This window comes from Argopecten irradians, chromosome 15 (assembly GCF_041381155.1).
Source record: "Argopecten irradians isolate NY chromosome 15, Ai_NY, whole genome shotgun sequence".
Taxonomy (NCBI): Eukaryota; Metazoa; Mollusca; class Bivalvia; order Pectinida; family Pectinidae; genus Argopecten; species Argopecten irradians.
In genome coordinates, this window is record NC_091148.1 from 21,260,549 (window position 1) to 21,280,125 (window position 19,577).

General features: G+C 32.1%; 1 protein-coding gene across 3 annotated transcripts in view; it reads left to right on the forward strand.

The window, feature by feature from the left end:
- The window catches only part of LOC138308883 (carbohydrate sulfotransferase 8-like), a 40,307-nt gene extending 27,104 nt beyond the window's left edge, over positions 1 to 13,203 (forward strand). For 2 of the 3 annotated variants that reach the window (XM_069249920.1, XM_069249918.1), the window contains exons 2-3: positions 7,086 to 7,139; positions 7,636 to 13,202. In XM_069249920.1, the coding sequence (XP_069106021.1) occupies positions 7,671 to 8,789 (1,119 nt within the window). In that variant the 5' untranslated portion in view covers positions 7,086 to 7,139; positions 7,636 to 7,670 and the 3' untranslated portion in view covers positions 8,790 to 13,202. Of the gene's footprint in view, positions 1 to 7,085; positions 7,140 to 7,635 lie in introns of all 3 variants that reach the window. The other variant, XM_069249919.1, reaches the window with a different exon arrangement.
- The last annotated feature ends 6,374 nt before the right edge of the window (positions 13,204 to 19,577 follow it).

Here is a 19,577-nt window from a genome sequence, read left to right on the forward strand (position 1 = left end):
ACTAGTTAATAGTTTAACATTCGAATGAAACTTTCACTTTATGTCCTCTGTACACTTAACCTTAGCTTATCAAATCCAGAGAAATCCTCATTCGCGCTTTTTAAAACTTTTTAGACGTGCGTGTATATACAGATGAATTGATGCATTCCACAGCCTAGCGTCATTAGTTGAAATCAATAAGTTGTAAATATGCCTCACTCCTGGTTGATTTAATAAACCGCATTCAGTGTGTACTATAGCTGAAAAGATACCAATTTCTGTCTGGCTTTCCCGCTACTTCACGATCCCTTTATAAATGTATAAAGGTGTTGGAAACCTAGACGGGTACGATCGACACACGATTAAGTCTTGTCATAAATGAACGCAATCAACCATAGCTGAACACATGCCTGGATGTTAGTAGGGGGTATTATTCTAACTGTAGACATCGGATATTTTTATATTTATTACAGTATTCTATAAGTTAGATAAATTTATATTTGATATTGCCAAATTCACGGGAACACAGGATCGACATAACACATGCTTGGATATATAACAGTTTAAATGTATACAGAAATTAAGACAGAACAAATGGAAATAGCACATGTTGTTTTGGTTAGTTAATATATTGAATATAATTAAAATGAAAAGGCCATTACTGATATTATTTGTTAAGAACGCTCGCAACATGTATTTTATGCAATTTGAAATTTGGAACACCTGATTTAATGATAGTGGATGTTTTCATTAATTACATATTATGTTTACCTTTTATATATTTAGTTAATTTATGATAAATATAATAATACAAAACTGTTTTTCTATATCACCATGTTACAGGTATAGGCCACTATTATGACATATATACATAACATTTTTTTTTCAAAGGAAATTATCCTGTAAAAATAAAATTGAAACCTGAATCTTTGTCCTATTCTTGCTGTAAAGCTGAATATCTTTACATTGTGCATAATGTGAAGATATTCAGTACAATTTGCAGTAAGATTTGGACCAAAATGCGCAAACTTACTCAGTAATTTTATTGGACAGTATAATTTACTATGAAAAAAATAATTTGTTATTTTGTATAATCAATATAGTCAGAGAAATATATTATATCATCCATATTTTATAATAAGTTTGAACGCATATACCTATATATAATTATAAATTACGGGAGCATTAATATCTCTTCGGTATTCCCATATGTAACAATATGCTATATAAAATTATTCTCTTGTTTCGTATTTGTATTTTAAAATGTATGTATTACCTTGTATTATTTTTTGAGGAAATATATAGTAGATAAGGTATCGATGAAATAAATATGTATTCTATGCATATATCAAATTCTTGATCTTGATTATAGTTACAACGTATGAATAATAAAAAAAATATATCATGAAGTATTCTGTGACTCGGTTAAAGTTTCTGATGATGTTTTAGAAGATCTACATTCTAAAATGATATTTAAGGAAATTTCAATCAAAGTGCTGCTAATAAAATTTATGTACATGTATTTGTAAACAACATTTCAAAAATGATTAAAATATGTTCACGGCAAAAACAAGAGAATGAGACTTAAAGAAATATATTGAAAATAAAAAGAAAAATCTTATAGAAAATAATTTTGTCTATATAAGTTTTATTTTTTAATTTCATCTGGGTATGAAAGAAATTTTGTTTGCAAAATGTGTGAATCCGTGTAGCGGATTCCCACAAAAATTTGCAAACACAATTTATTTCATAACCCAATGGTTATAATTAATTTCCCAGGCTACTAAAAAAATACGTTTATACGTACGATTCCATTAATTTTTCCAACGGATTATTTTTTCCAATTTGATACACAACGACAATGTTTCTATTGTGACGTCACGATAATGTCGGGTGTTTACGCCATTCTCGGATTTTTTTCCAACGTGGAATGAAAAAAAATGAATAGACCAATCAGAAAGTCAGAAACAAAGAGCAATTAATTATAGAAAAATAAAAAATACGAAAAAGAAAATGAACAGCAAAAAAGTTCAAGCCATGTATATAGTTACATGTATTCTTAAAGGGACAATTCAGAGAACATTTGAAACTGTATCGGAAATAAAGTAGTTCTAATTGAAATTAGATAAGTTGGCTTTACTGTGATATGCCAAAAAGTACATGGTGCTGAAACGGGTGTGAAGTGTTCAAACTCGCTCGCTGTCCGCCATTACACAATGTGGACGTACATCATGTATGCCGAACCCTGCTCATGGAATACTACAACTTTTGTCCAGAACTACTCAAATCGCTCTTATAGTTGCGTGTTTACCTTGTAAGGTGCATGTTCCCGTCTAAAAACTTTTGTGACTTTAGCTGATTCGTATATGAAATTTCAGCGGTATCAATTAAAATACTTAACAATGACGCGGAATTTGTCAATAATTTATGTTACATGTTTCATAAGGAATGTAGAACAATACATTCATGATATATTTGTCTCGTGGTAATATAACATAATTAGCCTCACATAATTGCACTTTAAATATGGCCGTTCTTTATAATTATCATTGTCTTTTCCTATTTCTGTAGATGCATATTTTAACTTGTCCAGTCATGTATACAAAAACTGACTGAACTTCACTCTGTAACATGCAAACTCCTGATTAGTTACTGAATTCCTGTTGTTCACTCACAAATTTATTTAGTTAAAAAAACTTCCACTGACAAAGGTTCCCAATGGCGGACATATATGACATTTATATTGTCGGAAGGATTTCTAATTTCACACGTTGTAATCGATTGTAATACTCACTAGTATAAACCTATATTGCAAAATGATACTGCTTCACTGAGTATTGCACAGAGAATATCGTTATTTCCAATTAACAGGTATAAGTGTAATAACAATAATTAAATAATATTTCATTTCATAAGAGTGCATATTAATGGAATAAAAGGCTTCTATTTCATAGAGGTATTATAATATTACACTAAAACAAAACTGTTTATTGTTTCCTTTTAAGGATTGATTGTCAATTTCGTTGCCTGCATTGACTGATGAAGAAAGTTAATCTCGTGCAAATAAAGTGAACTGGGACGCAGTTCATGTAACATTTGCACGAGGCTAACTTTCTTCATCTGTCAATGCAAGCAACAAAATTGATAATCAATCCTTATATTTACGTTAACTGATTTTAAAATCAAACTCTATGTATTTTGCATATAGGGATTGGATTTCGCTTTTATGTTAACCATCCTTGTATGGAGCAATTCCTTTAAGAATATATTCTATGGGGCGCGTTAGCGCCCCATAGCGTCCCATATTGAATATATTCTTAGAGGAATTGCTCCATACAAGCATGGTTAACATAAAAGCGAAATCCAATCCCTATATTTACACTCCCATGATTTTTTTATTTATATTTTATGCAATGAATCGTCATTTGAATGTGACGTAATTATTCAACAAAAGTTGGTCAAAAGTGGGAGGAGCTTACTCAATTGAACAGCGAATGATGACCCTTCACGTAAGGTAGAATTATTCATCCGCGACGACAGAAAAAGTGCAATATTTTAGTGTAAAATAAACATGACAAACAAAGTTAATTTCAGAGATAATTTAATCATATTAGAACTTTAAATATATATTCAATTTTGCTTAAAGTTAATATATAGCGTAATAACATAAAGAATTTGTACACGGCCACATGTGTGAACTCGGTGACCGTTATTGTGCAGCGAGGCGAAGCTGACGCACGCTTACACACCTGAGTTTGCCGAAGTTGTCAAAACATCGATTTTCAAGTAGCTCACTGTGTTTGAGATGTCGTCTGACTTGACGATATTACATCCTTGGGAGCCATGTGATTATATAATCTACGCTTAGATCCATTGCCATCGATAGATGAAACAAATTCACTTGTGTTCGATGGATACAATGTATTTCTATTTGTGGTGACGCGTAACTGTCAATACGTGGATTACTAGCGGTGCATGTTTTATAATATACATGATTAAATTCTCAAAGAACAAAGACAAAAGGATATGTTTATAATTGACCACTATCAGAGGGTCTCACACCTGTCCACCCCAAAGACTCGGTCGTAGGAAGAACACAGACACAGAGGTAATGTTTACATTTGACATCCATCATTTTTAACAAAAATGAAAGCACGTTGCCCCGGTCGGGACATTTTTCCGTTTCTTTATACAATTGTTAATTTAAAAATTAATATGTTTGAATCATATATTAATATAAAACATGTATCTATTGTTTATATTTTTCCAAATTTCTATGAAAAACAACAATATACACGTAATGTTGCGTCAAAATGTAAACAAAGCCATGTGTTTCTTTAAAAAAAGTAGTCCTTTTACGTTGCATAGAACATTGTCATACGCAAGTTCAAAGTTCAATGTTACCATGCAGTTATGGTAAACAAAATCGGCTAGTATTAGCGTATAGTGACCAAGCCCAGCAAGTGTAAATATAGGATTATAATACAAATTTCTAACATTATACCAGTTATCGAACATGTATGTACATCTACGGAACAGCCGCCAGTCAGTTCTTCTCGTCACCAAGGCAACATAAAGTGTAGTTCCGAAAATAACTTTATTCTTTGTGTGTTGTTGCGACTAAAAACGGCGATTTTGAAATATATTTTTCATGTACAAGAATTAATGGCTTCAATTTTATCATAAAACTATTATTATACATATGCATGTAGCTTCAAATAAAAAAAAATGCTGCGCAGTACTAGCAGTGCAGTCAACGTGTAATCCAGTAGCTCGGTTTAGCAGTGGTCCGGTTTTGAAGGGGAAAAAAAACTATTGTCGAGAAATGATGAATAGTTGGTATCCTGCCATAATCAAACCGTTTAAAACTGAATTGCAATTGTTGTGGAATTAAACTGAATGTTGTATTTCCGTCTGTGTCTATGGTATGCGATGCAGTCAAATAACCATTTGCATGCTCAATAGAACATGTTAAAATGTTGGATTCAGTCGCAGATCATTGAAAGATTTCCGCGGTATTCTTGAAATGCGATAACTTCGCTGTCAACTGGAGTTTTGGGATTAAAACTCTGTATAAAGTAAGAAGAGAAACATAGATTTGAAATTTTGGCGGTTTCCAACTACCCTTCAATGCTGTGGGTTTTGACACTCACAGAAACGTTTCCTTAGGCTTTATGTCAAAAAAATAAGCCTGTTTAGTATTTGGGCGTACTTTCATGGAATCTATCGTTTCGAAACTTACATGTATGTCACCGTTTTACATATATAGTACACATTCTCGCAACTATTTACGTTCGATTACAACTACTTGCGACGTGGCGAACCTCACTGCGTTCGGTAGCCTATGTTCAGCGTTTTTATTTGGGGCTTGGGTCTAACTCAGCGTTTCATCAATATACATGTAAAATATCTATATAATGTTATATTACTGACAATTTCTCCGCAAATTGATAACACTGTTACTGTGAAGTGGTGCGTGGCGTGGCGAGCTGGATTTGTCGGTTGGAAAAGTTAATTGGCATCGCCGTGGAAATATAATTAGACATAACGGACAAGGAATACATGTTGTTTTCCAGGGGCCATTTTGACGGTAATATTCATCCGCCTACCTAAGCTTGTCGTTGCTATGTTACCTGACCCGACTTACAGTGATATGAATACAGACTCGTTTTTCTATCCAAAATAAGAGCAATATTAAAATATATAAGGGTTGAAAAGCGTTTTTATGGTGTTTACGGTAGTATGAATGCAATGTGGATACAATCATATTTAATGTAGCGCTACATTAAGTATGACTGTATCCACATTACATTCATATCACCGTACACACAATAAAAACGCTTTTCAGTCGTTATACATATTTTTCTCAGACATTGTTTCAGTAGCCATGCTAAATAAAAATATAATTATCACTACATTATAATAATACCACACGCGACGATACTGTGTTGTTATGGACAAAATCACTTAACGAGTGTTCAATTTTCATTATAAGTGGGCTAACATTTTCAAATGTTTTTTCTCTTTGGTAATCTATTGCAAACCATTAGGCTTGATGAACTAACTTGTTTAAGTTGTATATTCCTCCAAGATGAGATTTACTGTACAAAAGAAATTTCAAAATATGTTACAATGTTTGTATCTTATATTAATTTTTTCATCGGGTAGTTTGCTACAGGCAAACTCTAATAAAACTTCGTTCTAGAGAATCATTTTTTGCTGTTGTAAATTCTGCGCAGTCAGTTAAGAATATTTAGTATTCTTCCTGTGATTGTACATGTAGCTTATTCTTGAATTCTTCACAATCCATTTAAGTGTGCGACTATTTAATCAAATGTTTTTGAAGATCACAATCTTTTAAATTTTTAATAATTAGGGTAAAAATCTAGTTTTGTTGCCGTGGAATTATCAAGTTACTGGTATAAACTTGTTTTAAAAAAATATATGATACGAGTTTTTGGCGGCAAGGCGATAAGCGTATAGAGTTTATTTTTTCGTAATATTCCGAGCATTGGATCTGCAATGTCTGAAAGAGTGCGTTGCTGAAAAAAATTGAATTCTTTTTACAGTTTCATGTTTGAAAAATTGTGTTTTTGACTATCTTTATGAATTGGGTTGTTCCAAAATACACTAAGCAAAATTACCTTCTTACATAGCCCGGTAATTACCGTTGGGTTTGTAGTTTTACAGTGTTGACCAAACCTTGTTATTAGATTGAATGATTTCCGTCGTTTTTGACATCCATTTGTTATTACGTTATCGACCTTAATATCACTAGTTATCAGCATTCAAACATGTTTGTACGATATTTGTATAGTTACGCTTGCCTTATCCAATGTCCAAATGAAGTTTGGGATGGAATTTGATTTTACAAAAATTAGAATTGCGCTTATTTGCATTGTATTTGAACTTAAATGTTTTCGCACTTGTTTCAATTAAAGCTGACACAGGAAGTAGAAGTTACTTAAAATATCTGCCAACATGCTACGAATGATGACCAATATATAGGGGTCGCCTGCAAATAATTTAAAGTAAGAAAATATTTAAAAAAAACACGAATGCTAACTTGCATTAAATTTTAATTATTGTATTTTTCTTCATTTCAGAAGAAGCCATAACACTGCAGGATAAACATGAGCTCATTCAGAACCAACATTCAGGTAAATTTGTTCATCAATTAAAAACAAGTTGTCTTATCGTCGGAAACTGTATTTTCGTTTGCGCATACTCTCTGTTCGGGTGGTAAGATATTGGAAGTAAAGACACGATGTCCATGCAACATTCTGACTTTTGATAAATGACAAATTATTTCAAATATACTTAATTATATATATATAATTATATAATATATATAAGTATATTTCTTCATAGATATGGTTTAACATTGAATGTAGGACAGTAACATATGTTAGTACCGTTAGTGTTGTTACACATGTAAATAAATGATTTTTTTATAAAAAAATAACCAAAAATTCCGTCATTTCCACTGCACCACCTATATATATAGACCACAACATTAATAAAACATCTTTCTATGTGATCGAATGGACTATTTGCCCAAAATTTGACAGGCGTATCAAGGCCATAAATTATCCTTGTTTCCTTGTAACCTTTATTTTTGTTGTTTTAGAAATACATATTTTAATTTATTTTCAGATCTTAATAAATTTTACAGACGACCTACACTTACTATGGACCTAATAGGTGAGCGGTTGTTACAGACTTCTTTAGGACATCATTCACCAGTCAACCTCAACATGACAGAAAAAGCCCGCTACGTCAACCGTATGTGTCGACATATTAACTGGCAAAAAAGGACAGTAAAGAGCAGACACCCGGTCTTCTTTTTCTCTGAACAGGCGGGACTTCTTGCATGCAAAGCACCCAAAACCGGAAGTACACTCATTGGGGCTTTATTTAGAGCTATTAACATGTCTGGTGAGAAAAATGTCTCCAAAGTTTTTCAGTTAGGGAGGAATAAAATTCACAAAGGCTTGGACGAGATACGTGATCAACTGATCACTGAAGATATTATCGAATCCACATCACATGTTATGGTCACACGTGATCCTTATTCTCGACTATACTCGGCTTTTATCGATAAATATTTTCTTCTGGGACGACTAGGAAGAGATCTTGCCATACATCTGAAACGTGGATTCAAAGAAGGAAATGGAACGTATTGTGGCTATGACTACACCTTTCAGGATTTCTTGGATTATGTGATACATCTAGCTACGAACATGGTAGAAATGAACGAGCATATGGTTCCCGTTTCACAGCTCTGTGATGTGTGTAACGTACGATACGATCTTATCAGTAGTCAGGAAAAACTAACTAAAGACACCGACCAGATACTGAAACTAATCAAGACTGTTTCTATAGATAGATTAGAGGTTATCCGAAAGTCTATAAAATCCCAACAGTCCACGCTTCTCTCCCTTGTGTCCTCGTATATCTTTGATTACAACAATAACAAAAATGACTGTCCAGATAAAATGGCTTTTTCAGCGAAATTGTGGAAAACGTTTCAAGTGCAAGGAATTGTTCATTCTGAATTAGTTTTTCCTGAAAATGAATTTTCACAGTTTTCCTTTCACGAGCGGGAAGCTGCTAATATGACATCTGCTATACTTACACAAATAAAGTACAAACCACTATCAAGTCCCGAACGTGACTTACAGAGACGACGATATCTGGTCAAGGCATATAGTGGTATTACGTGGCCGACAATTGCTAAGTTACAAAACATATACCGATTAGATATCGCATTGTTTGGATATCCTAGTTACCCTCCAACCATCATATAACCCAGACAGGAAAATGATAGTGATATTTCAATATGAATTAAAGTCTTATAAGGCCAAACAAAAATATGTCTGTTTAGGGTTACCCGACCGACCCAAATTTTTTTATCCCCGACCCTTATTTTTTTTCCACTTTTCTACGAAAAAAATAAAAGTCACGATTTCGATCTCAGATTCCGATTCCGTCCATTATTTTTGAGTGAAAAACACTAAACAAAACCCCAATATCATGCCGACCTACCGAACCTATTTTTTTCAATGTTATAACCGTAAACAGACATGTTATTTTTTGGCCTAAGAGCGCAGCTATATATACATTACAGAACTGTTTCTTTAATTAGAGGGATATATGCCCTACACTACATTGTTGTCAGAGTCAAGTGTCTTCATGCTTAGTGCTAAGTCTTTGAGAGGGCAAATTATATTCTCCATTTATCATATGTATTACATAATCTAAATCCGCGCCAAACTACTAGTCATTCAAAACGTTATATAGATTTTGGACCCAGAATCAGTATTTCATGATTGTTCAAATGTGCCATTACAACATGTTCGTATTAGCACGAGTAAAGACAAAAACTTGAATAAAACATTGAAAGACAAAGGAAAGCCAGGTGTTTTTAAAGTTGAATTCCAGTGCTACATATGTAGAGTTCACTTACAACATAATTATTCTTATCTTATTGATATCAAGATATACATATATTGTATACGCTACTAATTTGACAGATTCTATTAATTGATGAATTTTCAGATACTCTTGACCAACAAGAATCTAAGTTATTTTGAAATATGCACAGTCATAGAGATGCTTACTAATATTTATGATAATCAGGTAAACAAGTTTTTACCGGGTACGCATCAACTAAAATATGTGAAGGTAAGTGGAATTCCGACTGCGGTGATCATTAGGTAAAAGTTCATCACGCAAGTGAAGCAATAGCTCAAGATCGAATGTGATATTGATTGCCCAATTGGAGTGCATAGGTTATTTTTTTGCATATGACGTTTTACAACTTTCAGTTTATCATGCGAATGCGTTTTACGCATGAAGGCTGTCTTGGCCTGGGCAAGACAAAGAAATTTTGCTCTCACCGGAAGTGCATATATCTCTGTCCGATGAAATAATACTAGAATCTTACATGGGCCTGTTAGGTGGACAGAGGTACCTCAGCCCATGTGAAAGATTTTGGCTTATTAACCCGAGGCTTGCCGAGGGTTTATGGCCATAATTTTTCACGAGGTTTGATATATCCCTGTTCACCTGACAGGCCCATGTTTGATAATTTTTTTCTCACATAGCTGGCCATGTAAGATAACTCTTTCATATGTAAATTATGTAGGATAGAACTATTCCAGCCTCGGATACAGAATTTGGGTCAGAAACCTCGGCAAGCCTCGGTTCTAACCCAAAATTCTGTACCCTCGGGTGGAATAGCTCTATCCTACATATGTACATATGACAGAGTCATATATTCTCTCATACTTTGACGAGAAATGGTGAAAATTGAGTTGATATGAACATTGTTGGCGTAAAAATGGTCGCCGCATGTATTGATGACGTCACTGTCTAGCGCGTGTGAGCTGCATTTTCCCTACCTCGGTAAAAGACAGAGTTATCTTTTCCCTAGCAACCGCTGTAAAGTAAGGAAGACAACTCAATCCTACACAGGGGAATGTAACACAGCTCACACGTGTTAGACAATACGTGAAGTCATTAATACAAGAGGCGTAACCGCAGCAGAAATTTCACATTTATATCTTTTTTTCACTAAGGGTTGAAATGTCAAAATCTTTCACTCGGGTTAATATATCTCTGTCCACTTTACAGTACCATGATATTTTCTTAATCTTTCCCTAGTTATCACGGGATGTCCCTGTAAAGTACGGGAGAAAACACTATTGACTTTATCGATAACATATACTTCGATGTTCTTCAGTCTTATTTCTATTAAAGGCGGAGAGATAATACACTGTGACTCAACAGTTTGAAAATATGTGGAGTCATTGTTTGGATCGTGTTTCTGACCAAGGCTCTTTATAGTGTCATTTATGAGTAGTTATCTACAAATACAGTAATTTCATATGACATGTCTCGCTTATACAAAAGATTTTTCTAATCTCATCATGTTGATAACGAGAATGAAAACATGTATATGAATGAGATTTTTACGGAGTGCCATCCAAACAAAGTACTTTTATTTCTATATATTTACATATGCCCCTGTATAGTCAACGGGAGGGGAGTTGCGTTCAAATTAGCGTAATCGCAATGACGTTTAAATACAAACGCAGTGCAGGTTCGGCTGCATGCTAACGCGCTACATTGGATATGTCTGTATCCAATTGCGTTCATACCACCTTTAACGCAATCAAAACACTGTTCAATCTCTATTTAATCGTACGTTTCTAAATGCAAATCAATTGCTTGCATTCATGCATATTTTAATAGTGATTTTAAATAGCATTACTTGTAGCTTTGTAATTAATGTATATGTACCTATTTGTTTTTTTTATATTTTTCTTGAAAATATTTCCTTATTTTAGAAAACAACATACCAATACAACGGTTGTTGGTTCCGTCCTTATTTTAGAGTATATTTTTTACTATATTTTACCTTCATTTCATAGACTTATGGCGATATACATTATAAACCAATGCAGATTCACTTCGAATTGCAATATTCGAACTTTTAAGATACATATAATACCAACCTTTCGACTCCTATGCATCCTTTTCTTATTAAAGTAATCTTCTAAATGTCTTATGTCTAAATGAATGGGGGTGCATGAGAATATCTGAATTTAAGCAACAGAGCAAGTAAGCTCTTATGCATGTTTGTGTGTTAATCAGAGGGTATGTACAAGTATGCATGTAGATGTTATGTTATGTATGAATGAAGCCATTATGTTCATTGTTCGTTCCCGTCTTTGTATTTAACATAGAAAATATTTAAAAATTAAAACTGAATATTTAATTATTATCTGCGTTTCGCAATTTATATCTAGGTGTCAACGATATTCGTGTCTTATTCTCACGGCAAAGAGAAAACGAGAACATGTTATATCGCATAAATAGTTCATATGTAACTTCACTTTGCAATTATAACTTATTCAGACTTAAATACAGATCACCTCCTCATTAGGTGACTTTGGCTTTGTCACTGTAAGTCCTTCCGGTGGACCTTAAGTTAATTTCATTATCATCATACGTTATTTCTATCTTTATATATTAGTTTACTTGGACCTCTACGTATAATTTTAATTTCAGTGTCTTTGTAAATGCGTTGTGTGATTTGTTATAGTTAATGTACATTATTGTGACATATGATGTTCTGAAATTAGCAGATGAGAAAAAAGTAAATGATATCAAATCTACAACTGCATAAAGACAGAAATAAATTTTAAAAAAAAGTATTAATTTGTTTTGTATGAAAATGAAACAAAATGGCAACCGTCAGTATGGGATGACACAAGCAATGAAAATGGAAACAAATTATACAAAACTTATAAACGTGTTACAATTGATTATATTAAATGAATGTAACTTAAACTTAATCTTATCCTATTGACCTTTTATCATTTTTGTCAATAAAATATTTGGAAATGGGAAAAACATTAACGAAATATCCTTTAGCTTCAGAATCAGCTATTTGCTTTTGGACATTGAAAAACATTCCCGAATAGTGATCCCTATCAATAACCGGTTATGTAAGCTGTGCAATAATTATGTAGAAAACGAATTTAAGTTTTAATGATGTTTTATTTTAAATAAAGATAATAGCATAATAAATGTTTTGGATATTATGAATAAATATGAACAATTCAGGTATGTAATGCCAGAACTAGATACGCAAACTCCTTAAGTAATACTAAAGTGATTTTACCCAAAGTCACTGTCGTATGTATATTAGATATCACAATATATTTTCTCATGTGGACACTATAGTTTACATATTTCAGTGGCTATGGGTAAAATGCTTTTTGATAAAACTCCTGGTACTCTGGAATAAATTACAAACTTGTATAAGTATATATAGATTGTGATAATTTATCATTTTTGAGACTAATAAGTTGTTTGCTATAGTGATATATGTGCATGTATGTATTTTTTATGTTCTTTTCTGCAATATAATGCGTTTGACAATTTCATTAACTAATTAGTTTGATTGATTGATTGATAAACGTGTTCCATGTCGTGAAACATAATCGTATTTTCAACTATCTCAAAGAGATCGGCATTTTTAACAAAATATGAACATTTTCTCATCTTATCAACTCAACATTTCTTCGTTTCATCACCATTGTGCATGAGTTTCCTAATGTGTTTTAGCCTAGATTATTTTATCCCACGCAACTTCTTTTTTTTATTAAATCAACATTTACAATTTGAGTTTTAGTTCTTACTTGTCTTTATATTATCCTGATTTTTTTGAAAGTCATTGATTACATGTATATCCGAATATTAATGCCTAACTTGTAGTTTGGCCCTTAATGACATTAGCTGTCGATTGGCCGTAAATTCTAACAAACAAACAAACAAACTTTATGTAAAATCAGCAAAATGTTGTTTCAATCGACTTTTTAATCTGATAACTGTTTATTAGTAAATCAACAATTTGATTTTTCGAAACATTAATTAATCTGATGACAAATGGGAAATTGTATGTTCTTACTTTTGCTTTAAGGGTTTTCAATATCAAACCATGCACATTTCGAATAAACCATCAAACAATGCACATTTCGAATAAACCATCAAACATTGCACATTTAGAATCAACTATCAAACAATACACATTTAGAATAAACCATCAAACAATGCACATTTAGAATAAACCATCAAGCAATGAATATTTAGAATATACCATCAAACGATGAACATTGAATATAAACCATCAAGCAATGAACATTTAGTAAACACCATCAAACAATGAACATTGAATATAAACCATCAAGCAATGAACATTTAGTAAACACCATCAAACGATGAACATTGAATATAAACCATCAAGCAATGAACATTTAGTAAACACCATCAAACGATGAACATTGAATATAAACCATCAAGCTATGGACATTTAGAATACATTATCAAACAATGCATATTCAGAATAAACCATCAAACAATGCACATTTAGGATAAACCATTAAACAATGTATATTTAGAACATTAAACCATTAAACAATGCACATTTAGAACAAACCATTAAACAATTAACATTTAGAATAAACCATCAAACAATGAACATTTAGAATAAGCCATCAAATAATGAACATTTAGAATAATCCATCAAACAATGCACATTTAGAATAATCCATCAAACAATGCACATTTAGATTAAACCATAAAGATATTCATTCCATTTTATATGGCGGATAAGTATATTTTACTCTTTAAAGGTGGTAGTGCTGATGTCCGATACCCTGATCCTGGATGAGGTCAAGGGAATATATTTTGATAAAAAAAAACATCATAAGTTGACGATAAAAAGAGAGAAGATCTTTATAATAGATTCCATTTGGGTGTTACGCTCACATCAATGAACATTGTGAAATATTCAGAATGGCGTTCCAGATGGCCACAAACCTGATAAAACTGTAAATTTTCTGCAAAAACGAAATAACAAAATTATCTTATCGCGCTCGGGAAAATAACGATGAATATATTCTTTTCGTTGCGCTGAATGAAAACACGAAGGTTATCGTCTTTTCGTACGGTCGTAATAACGATGACTATTGGGACAAAACACAATAAAAAGTGAGTTGCAATAATTCTCCTCGATAATTATTGATTGAATAATTTTCGTTAATTCCAATTTTATGTTTACCTTATTTCGATCTGGCGCTACGAAAAGACTATGTTTAGCAGTGCAAAATACGAAATAAGGAAATACAAATGTAGCAGCATATCAACATTCGTACGAGAACATCACATGCTTCATAAAATTAGATTACTATCGCCTTTCACACTAATGATAACACGTCGCCTGTGCTATGGGACAATGCTGTCAAAAGTAATCCTGATTCGAACCTTGCAACTATCATCTGAGCATTAATTTATTATCCCAAACTAACAATACAACTTCTGGAATTATGGCTATTTTAGTGGGGAGCACAAAATGTGAAACAGCTACCGAATGGTCTTACTTGTTTACGCCTGACAGCTGATTGGATAATAAAGCAGAACAAAACTAAACTACTGGACCAACATCGGACGACGGTAGACTGCACAGAAACATGCAAATATTTTTGTTGTGTTCATTGCTACCATACCATCAATCTACCAGTGCCAGTGGACTCACGGTAAAATTATTTCTTTCTTCAAGCATATAGATAAAATAAAAATACTCAACAATGAAATAATTCAGACCTCAGTTTCATGAGCCAAATTTTACTCTAAAATGGGCAATTATCTCAGCTTCACACTAGTAAATTGAAACCTATTAATATAACTCTCTTTTTTACAATATCAAAACACCAAAGTGAAGGAGTAGAGTCACGAAGGGATAAAATTGGCCCAGAGTAATTATAATTTGAAAATTTTAATTGTACTTTGTGAAGTCAATATTAAAAATAATACATGACATATTATATATTGAAATTAAGTACTACACTTTCATTATCAACAACGTTTAGTAAGTTTCCAGCAAGAAAAAAATCGATATTTCACATGCCTCTATCAGCCAATATTTTATGGCATAAATTATTGCTTAAGTTTGATAGAATAATTATAAAATTATTTTAGTCGAATCTTTCATTGCATAATTTTTTTTTTTTTTAATTTTTTATTTTCGAACATTTTACACAGTATATATAAATGGACACTAACACACAAACACTTGCATATGCACTCATTCACAATACCTGGTACTTATAAACATCAAATTGTACGTTATGAGACATCCATAAAAACATACATTTACCATTAATAGCAAACCATAACGCACATATACATGTATGCATGCTCTCACTCTCTCTCTCTCTCTCTCTCTCACACACACATACACACACACACACTCACATACATATAGACAGACAGACAGACAGACAGACAAGACGGACAGACAGACAGACAGACATACTAAAGAAGAAAGATAAGAAGGAAGAAGAAAGAAGAGTGAGGAGGTACCGTTACACATACACTATATTATAGTTTAAATATATTATATTAAATAAAAAAAATAAATAAATTGCTCTGAAGAATCGTGCTGATCGGCTATATAAACCGGTTAACCCTAACCAAAGATAAAAAGAATATTAAGGTAAGTTAGCAGTAGTAAAATACTAAGTGAAAGACTAGGGTAAAGGTATATACTTAAAGGTCCAATAAAGGTTTCCATTTCCTCCAGCCTATTTCAAATTGCCTTTTAATATGGTCACTTTGACTAAAAAACATATATTTTTGAACTAAAAAATTATCCTTAATTACATTAATAAGAGCATTGATATTTAAAGAGTTGCTAAGACATCTGGTTTTATAAATGTAATGTTTCATAATTATCAAAATTTCATTGTCAACAGAGCTACAATTTTGTAAAACTATTCCAAAAAGAAATGAATCTTTATTATATGCAAAAGGAATAAACAATAAATCTAATAAAGTTTCAAAATTTTGAAGCAGAGTTTGCACCTCTTTGCATTCCCATAGGCAATGTATAATTGTCTCCCTTTCTGTATTACATAAAGTACACATTGGACTAGGATTTATTCCTATCTTATGAAGGAAGGTATTAGTAACTAATATATGATGAATAATTCTGACTTGAAACCATATCAATTTGGAATTTTTTGTTACCTTAAATGGAAGAGTATATATTTTTAACCACATTTCTGTATCAAAGTTAAAGCTCAAATTCCATTTTCTAGTACCTGTTGGAGTTGTTGATGGAGTTATGATAAACCTATAGAAGTCTTTCACACCCTTTTTGCTTTTAAAGAAAATTTCTAATAATTGTGGTATAAAAGGGTATGAAAGTTTCTCTGGTTTTATTTCGAGATTTCTTAAATAGCGCTTTATTGACAATATTAGTCCATGGTATTGTAAAAAATTAGTATCTATTCCAAATTTTTGTATAAATTCGTCAAAAGAAAGAAGAGTAAAATTGTCAGAATTTTTCATCAAATCATTTAAAATTAAAATACCTGACCTAAACCAATTGGGGTAAAAAACAAATTTATTATCAATTTTAATATCATTGTTGTACCAGAGAGGTGTTTTGAGGATACACTCTTGTCTATTTAGCCTCATATCTTCAGAATAATTTAATTTATCCCATGCTTTAAAGACATCTTTCCAAAATTGATTACGACATCTGGATATACACAATTTTACATAATCTTTCCCACAATTATATATCTTATTTAAATCTAGAGTTGACTTGAGGATCAGATACCATTTGCCTGAAGACGAAAATAATCTTCTAACCCATCCTAACTTTAATGAATGGATGAAAGCATACAAGTCAATCATCTTAAGTCCACCATCTGCATAATTTTGAATCATAACATCTGATTTGATCTTATGGCATTTACCATTCCACAAAAAATCGAGTAATAAAGAATTTATTGTAGCTAAATATTTTTCTGGTGGGTTTGGTAGGGTTATAAATAGATAGTTAAGTTGCGAGATCAATAAAGATTTAATAACATTGATTTTCCCAATTGGAGTCAAGCTCCTCCTCTTCCAAACAGTAAGAAGTGACTTTAGTTTTACAATTTTTTTGTCAAAATTCATTTTTGGTATCTGATCTAAATCAACTGAAAATTCAACCCCCAAAAATGTAAATCTGTTTTCCCCCACTGTAAATTCAAATCTGGCCTATATGTTACATTACTGTATTTATAGCTCCCTAACCATATAACTTGTGTTTTACTAGTATTAATATTTAAACCTGAAATTTTTGCATAGTTATTCAACTCAGATATAGACTCATTAAGAGACCTCTCTGACCCATCTAGTATTAAACCAGTGTCATCTGCATATTGCACGTTCAAAATTGGTACATTATCTACATCAATGCCTTTAATATGATTATTATTTCTAATTCTTGCAGCTAGAACTTCTGCACATATAATAAAAATGTAGGGGGCTATTGGATCTCCTTGACGACAACCTCTTTCTATACTGATACGTTCCGATAAATTTCCCCCTTGATTAATTGAAGAATATACATTATTGTTAAATAATTTTAACCACTTTCTTATTTCTGGTCCAAAGTTAAAATAGTTAAAAACTTTATCAATAAATCTCCATGAAACGGAGTCAAATGCCTTTTCGAAATCTACTAACATCAACATACCTGGAATATTTAAATCTTCAACATATTGCATTACATCATACACTGTGCGGAATATTTTCACCTATATACCTACCAGATAAAAAGCCAGTCTGATCTTCATTGATAATTTTATCTAAAACTGTTTTGATTCTTTGTGAAATTACCCCTGAAGCAATTTTATATGTAATATTTAAGAGTGTAATTGGCCTCCAGTTTTTTATGAAGTGGCGTGGCTTATCTCCCTTGGGAATACACACAATAATTCCATGTCTTTGGGTAACTGAACATTGACCTACTAAAAAACCATGATTTAAAGAGCGCACAACAAAACTACCTAAATTCCTCCAAAAAACTTTAAAAAATTCTGAAGTGAAACCATCTGACCCTGGACTCTTATTATTTTTTCATACCTCTTAGAACTTTTCCTGCTTCCTCAAACGTTATCTTACCCTCTAAGCTATCTGACTCAGTATTATTTAATTTTGGAATAATTACAATTTTCTAAATGTACTTCTAAGTCAACGTTATCAGTCTCCCTAAACTTATAAAGATTTTCATAAAATAATCTTACTTCAGACAGGACTTCCTCTTGTTTAGTTATAATATCTCCATTATCTTTTTGTATTTTAGGTATGATCTTAGAAGTGAAATTTCTGTTTTCTAAATTTAAAAAATATGATGTTGGTTTCTCCCCCTCCTCAATCCATTTTGCCCTTGATCTAATTAGACTGCCCTTAACTTTTTTAACACGTACAGCTTCCAACTCCTTTCTTAATCTATCTAATTGTTCATGGTCAGGATCAGTTTTCCGCCTCTAATAATTCAATTGAAGTCTTAAGATTATCCTCAAGTAGACTAGCTTGTTTTTTCCTAAAAGATGAATATGATATAGATCTACCCCTTATTTCCATAAGTAATGTTTCCAGAAATAATTGATCATTTATTAAAAACTGTATATCACTGTTAGAAATATTTTCAATAGAATTAAAATTATACACAGGTAAACAGTACTGCAGCTTGACCTCCTCAATACAAGTTTTAATCATTTCCAGATATTCAGATTCAAATAATAAAGAGTTGTTAAATTTCCAAAGTCCCTTCCCTTTTTTAAATTCATTCAAAGTCAAAGATAATGTTGGACTAGAATGGTCAGATCTATAACCCGGTTCAATTCTAGACCTATTAACACTAGAAAGAAGAGTTTCGGATATTAAAAAGAAGTCCAGTCTTGCTTGTTTTATAGGATTTACTTTTCTCCAGGTATAGCGCCTAGTATCTGGATGGTGCTCCCTAAAAATGTCAATTAAACTATAATTTTGAATGATTTCCAAGACTTTATTTCTGGCTGCAGGATTATTCACATGTCTATAATTATTATCGTAGTCTATATTTGGTTCTACAACTAAGTTGAAATCTCCACATATAATAATATTATCATTCCCAAAGCCATTGACCGTGTCTATAACTAAGTCATAAAAGCTTGGTGTGTCCTGGTTTGGTCCATATAAGGAGA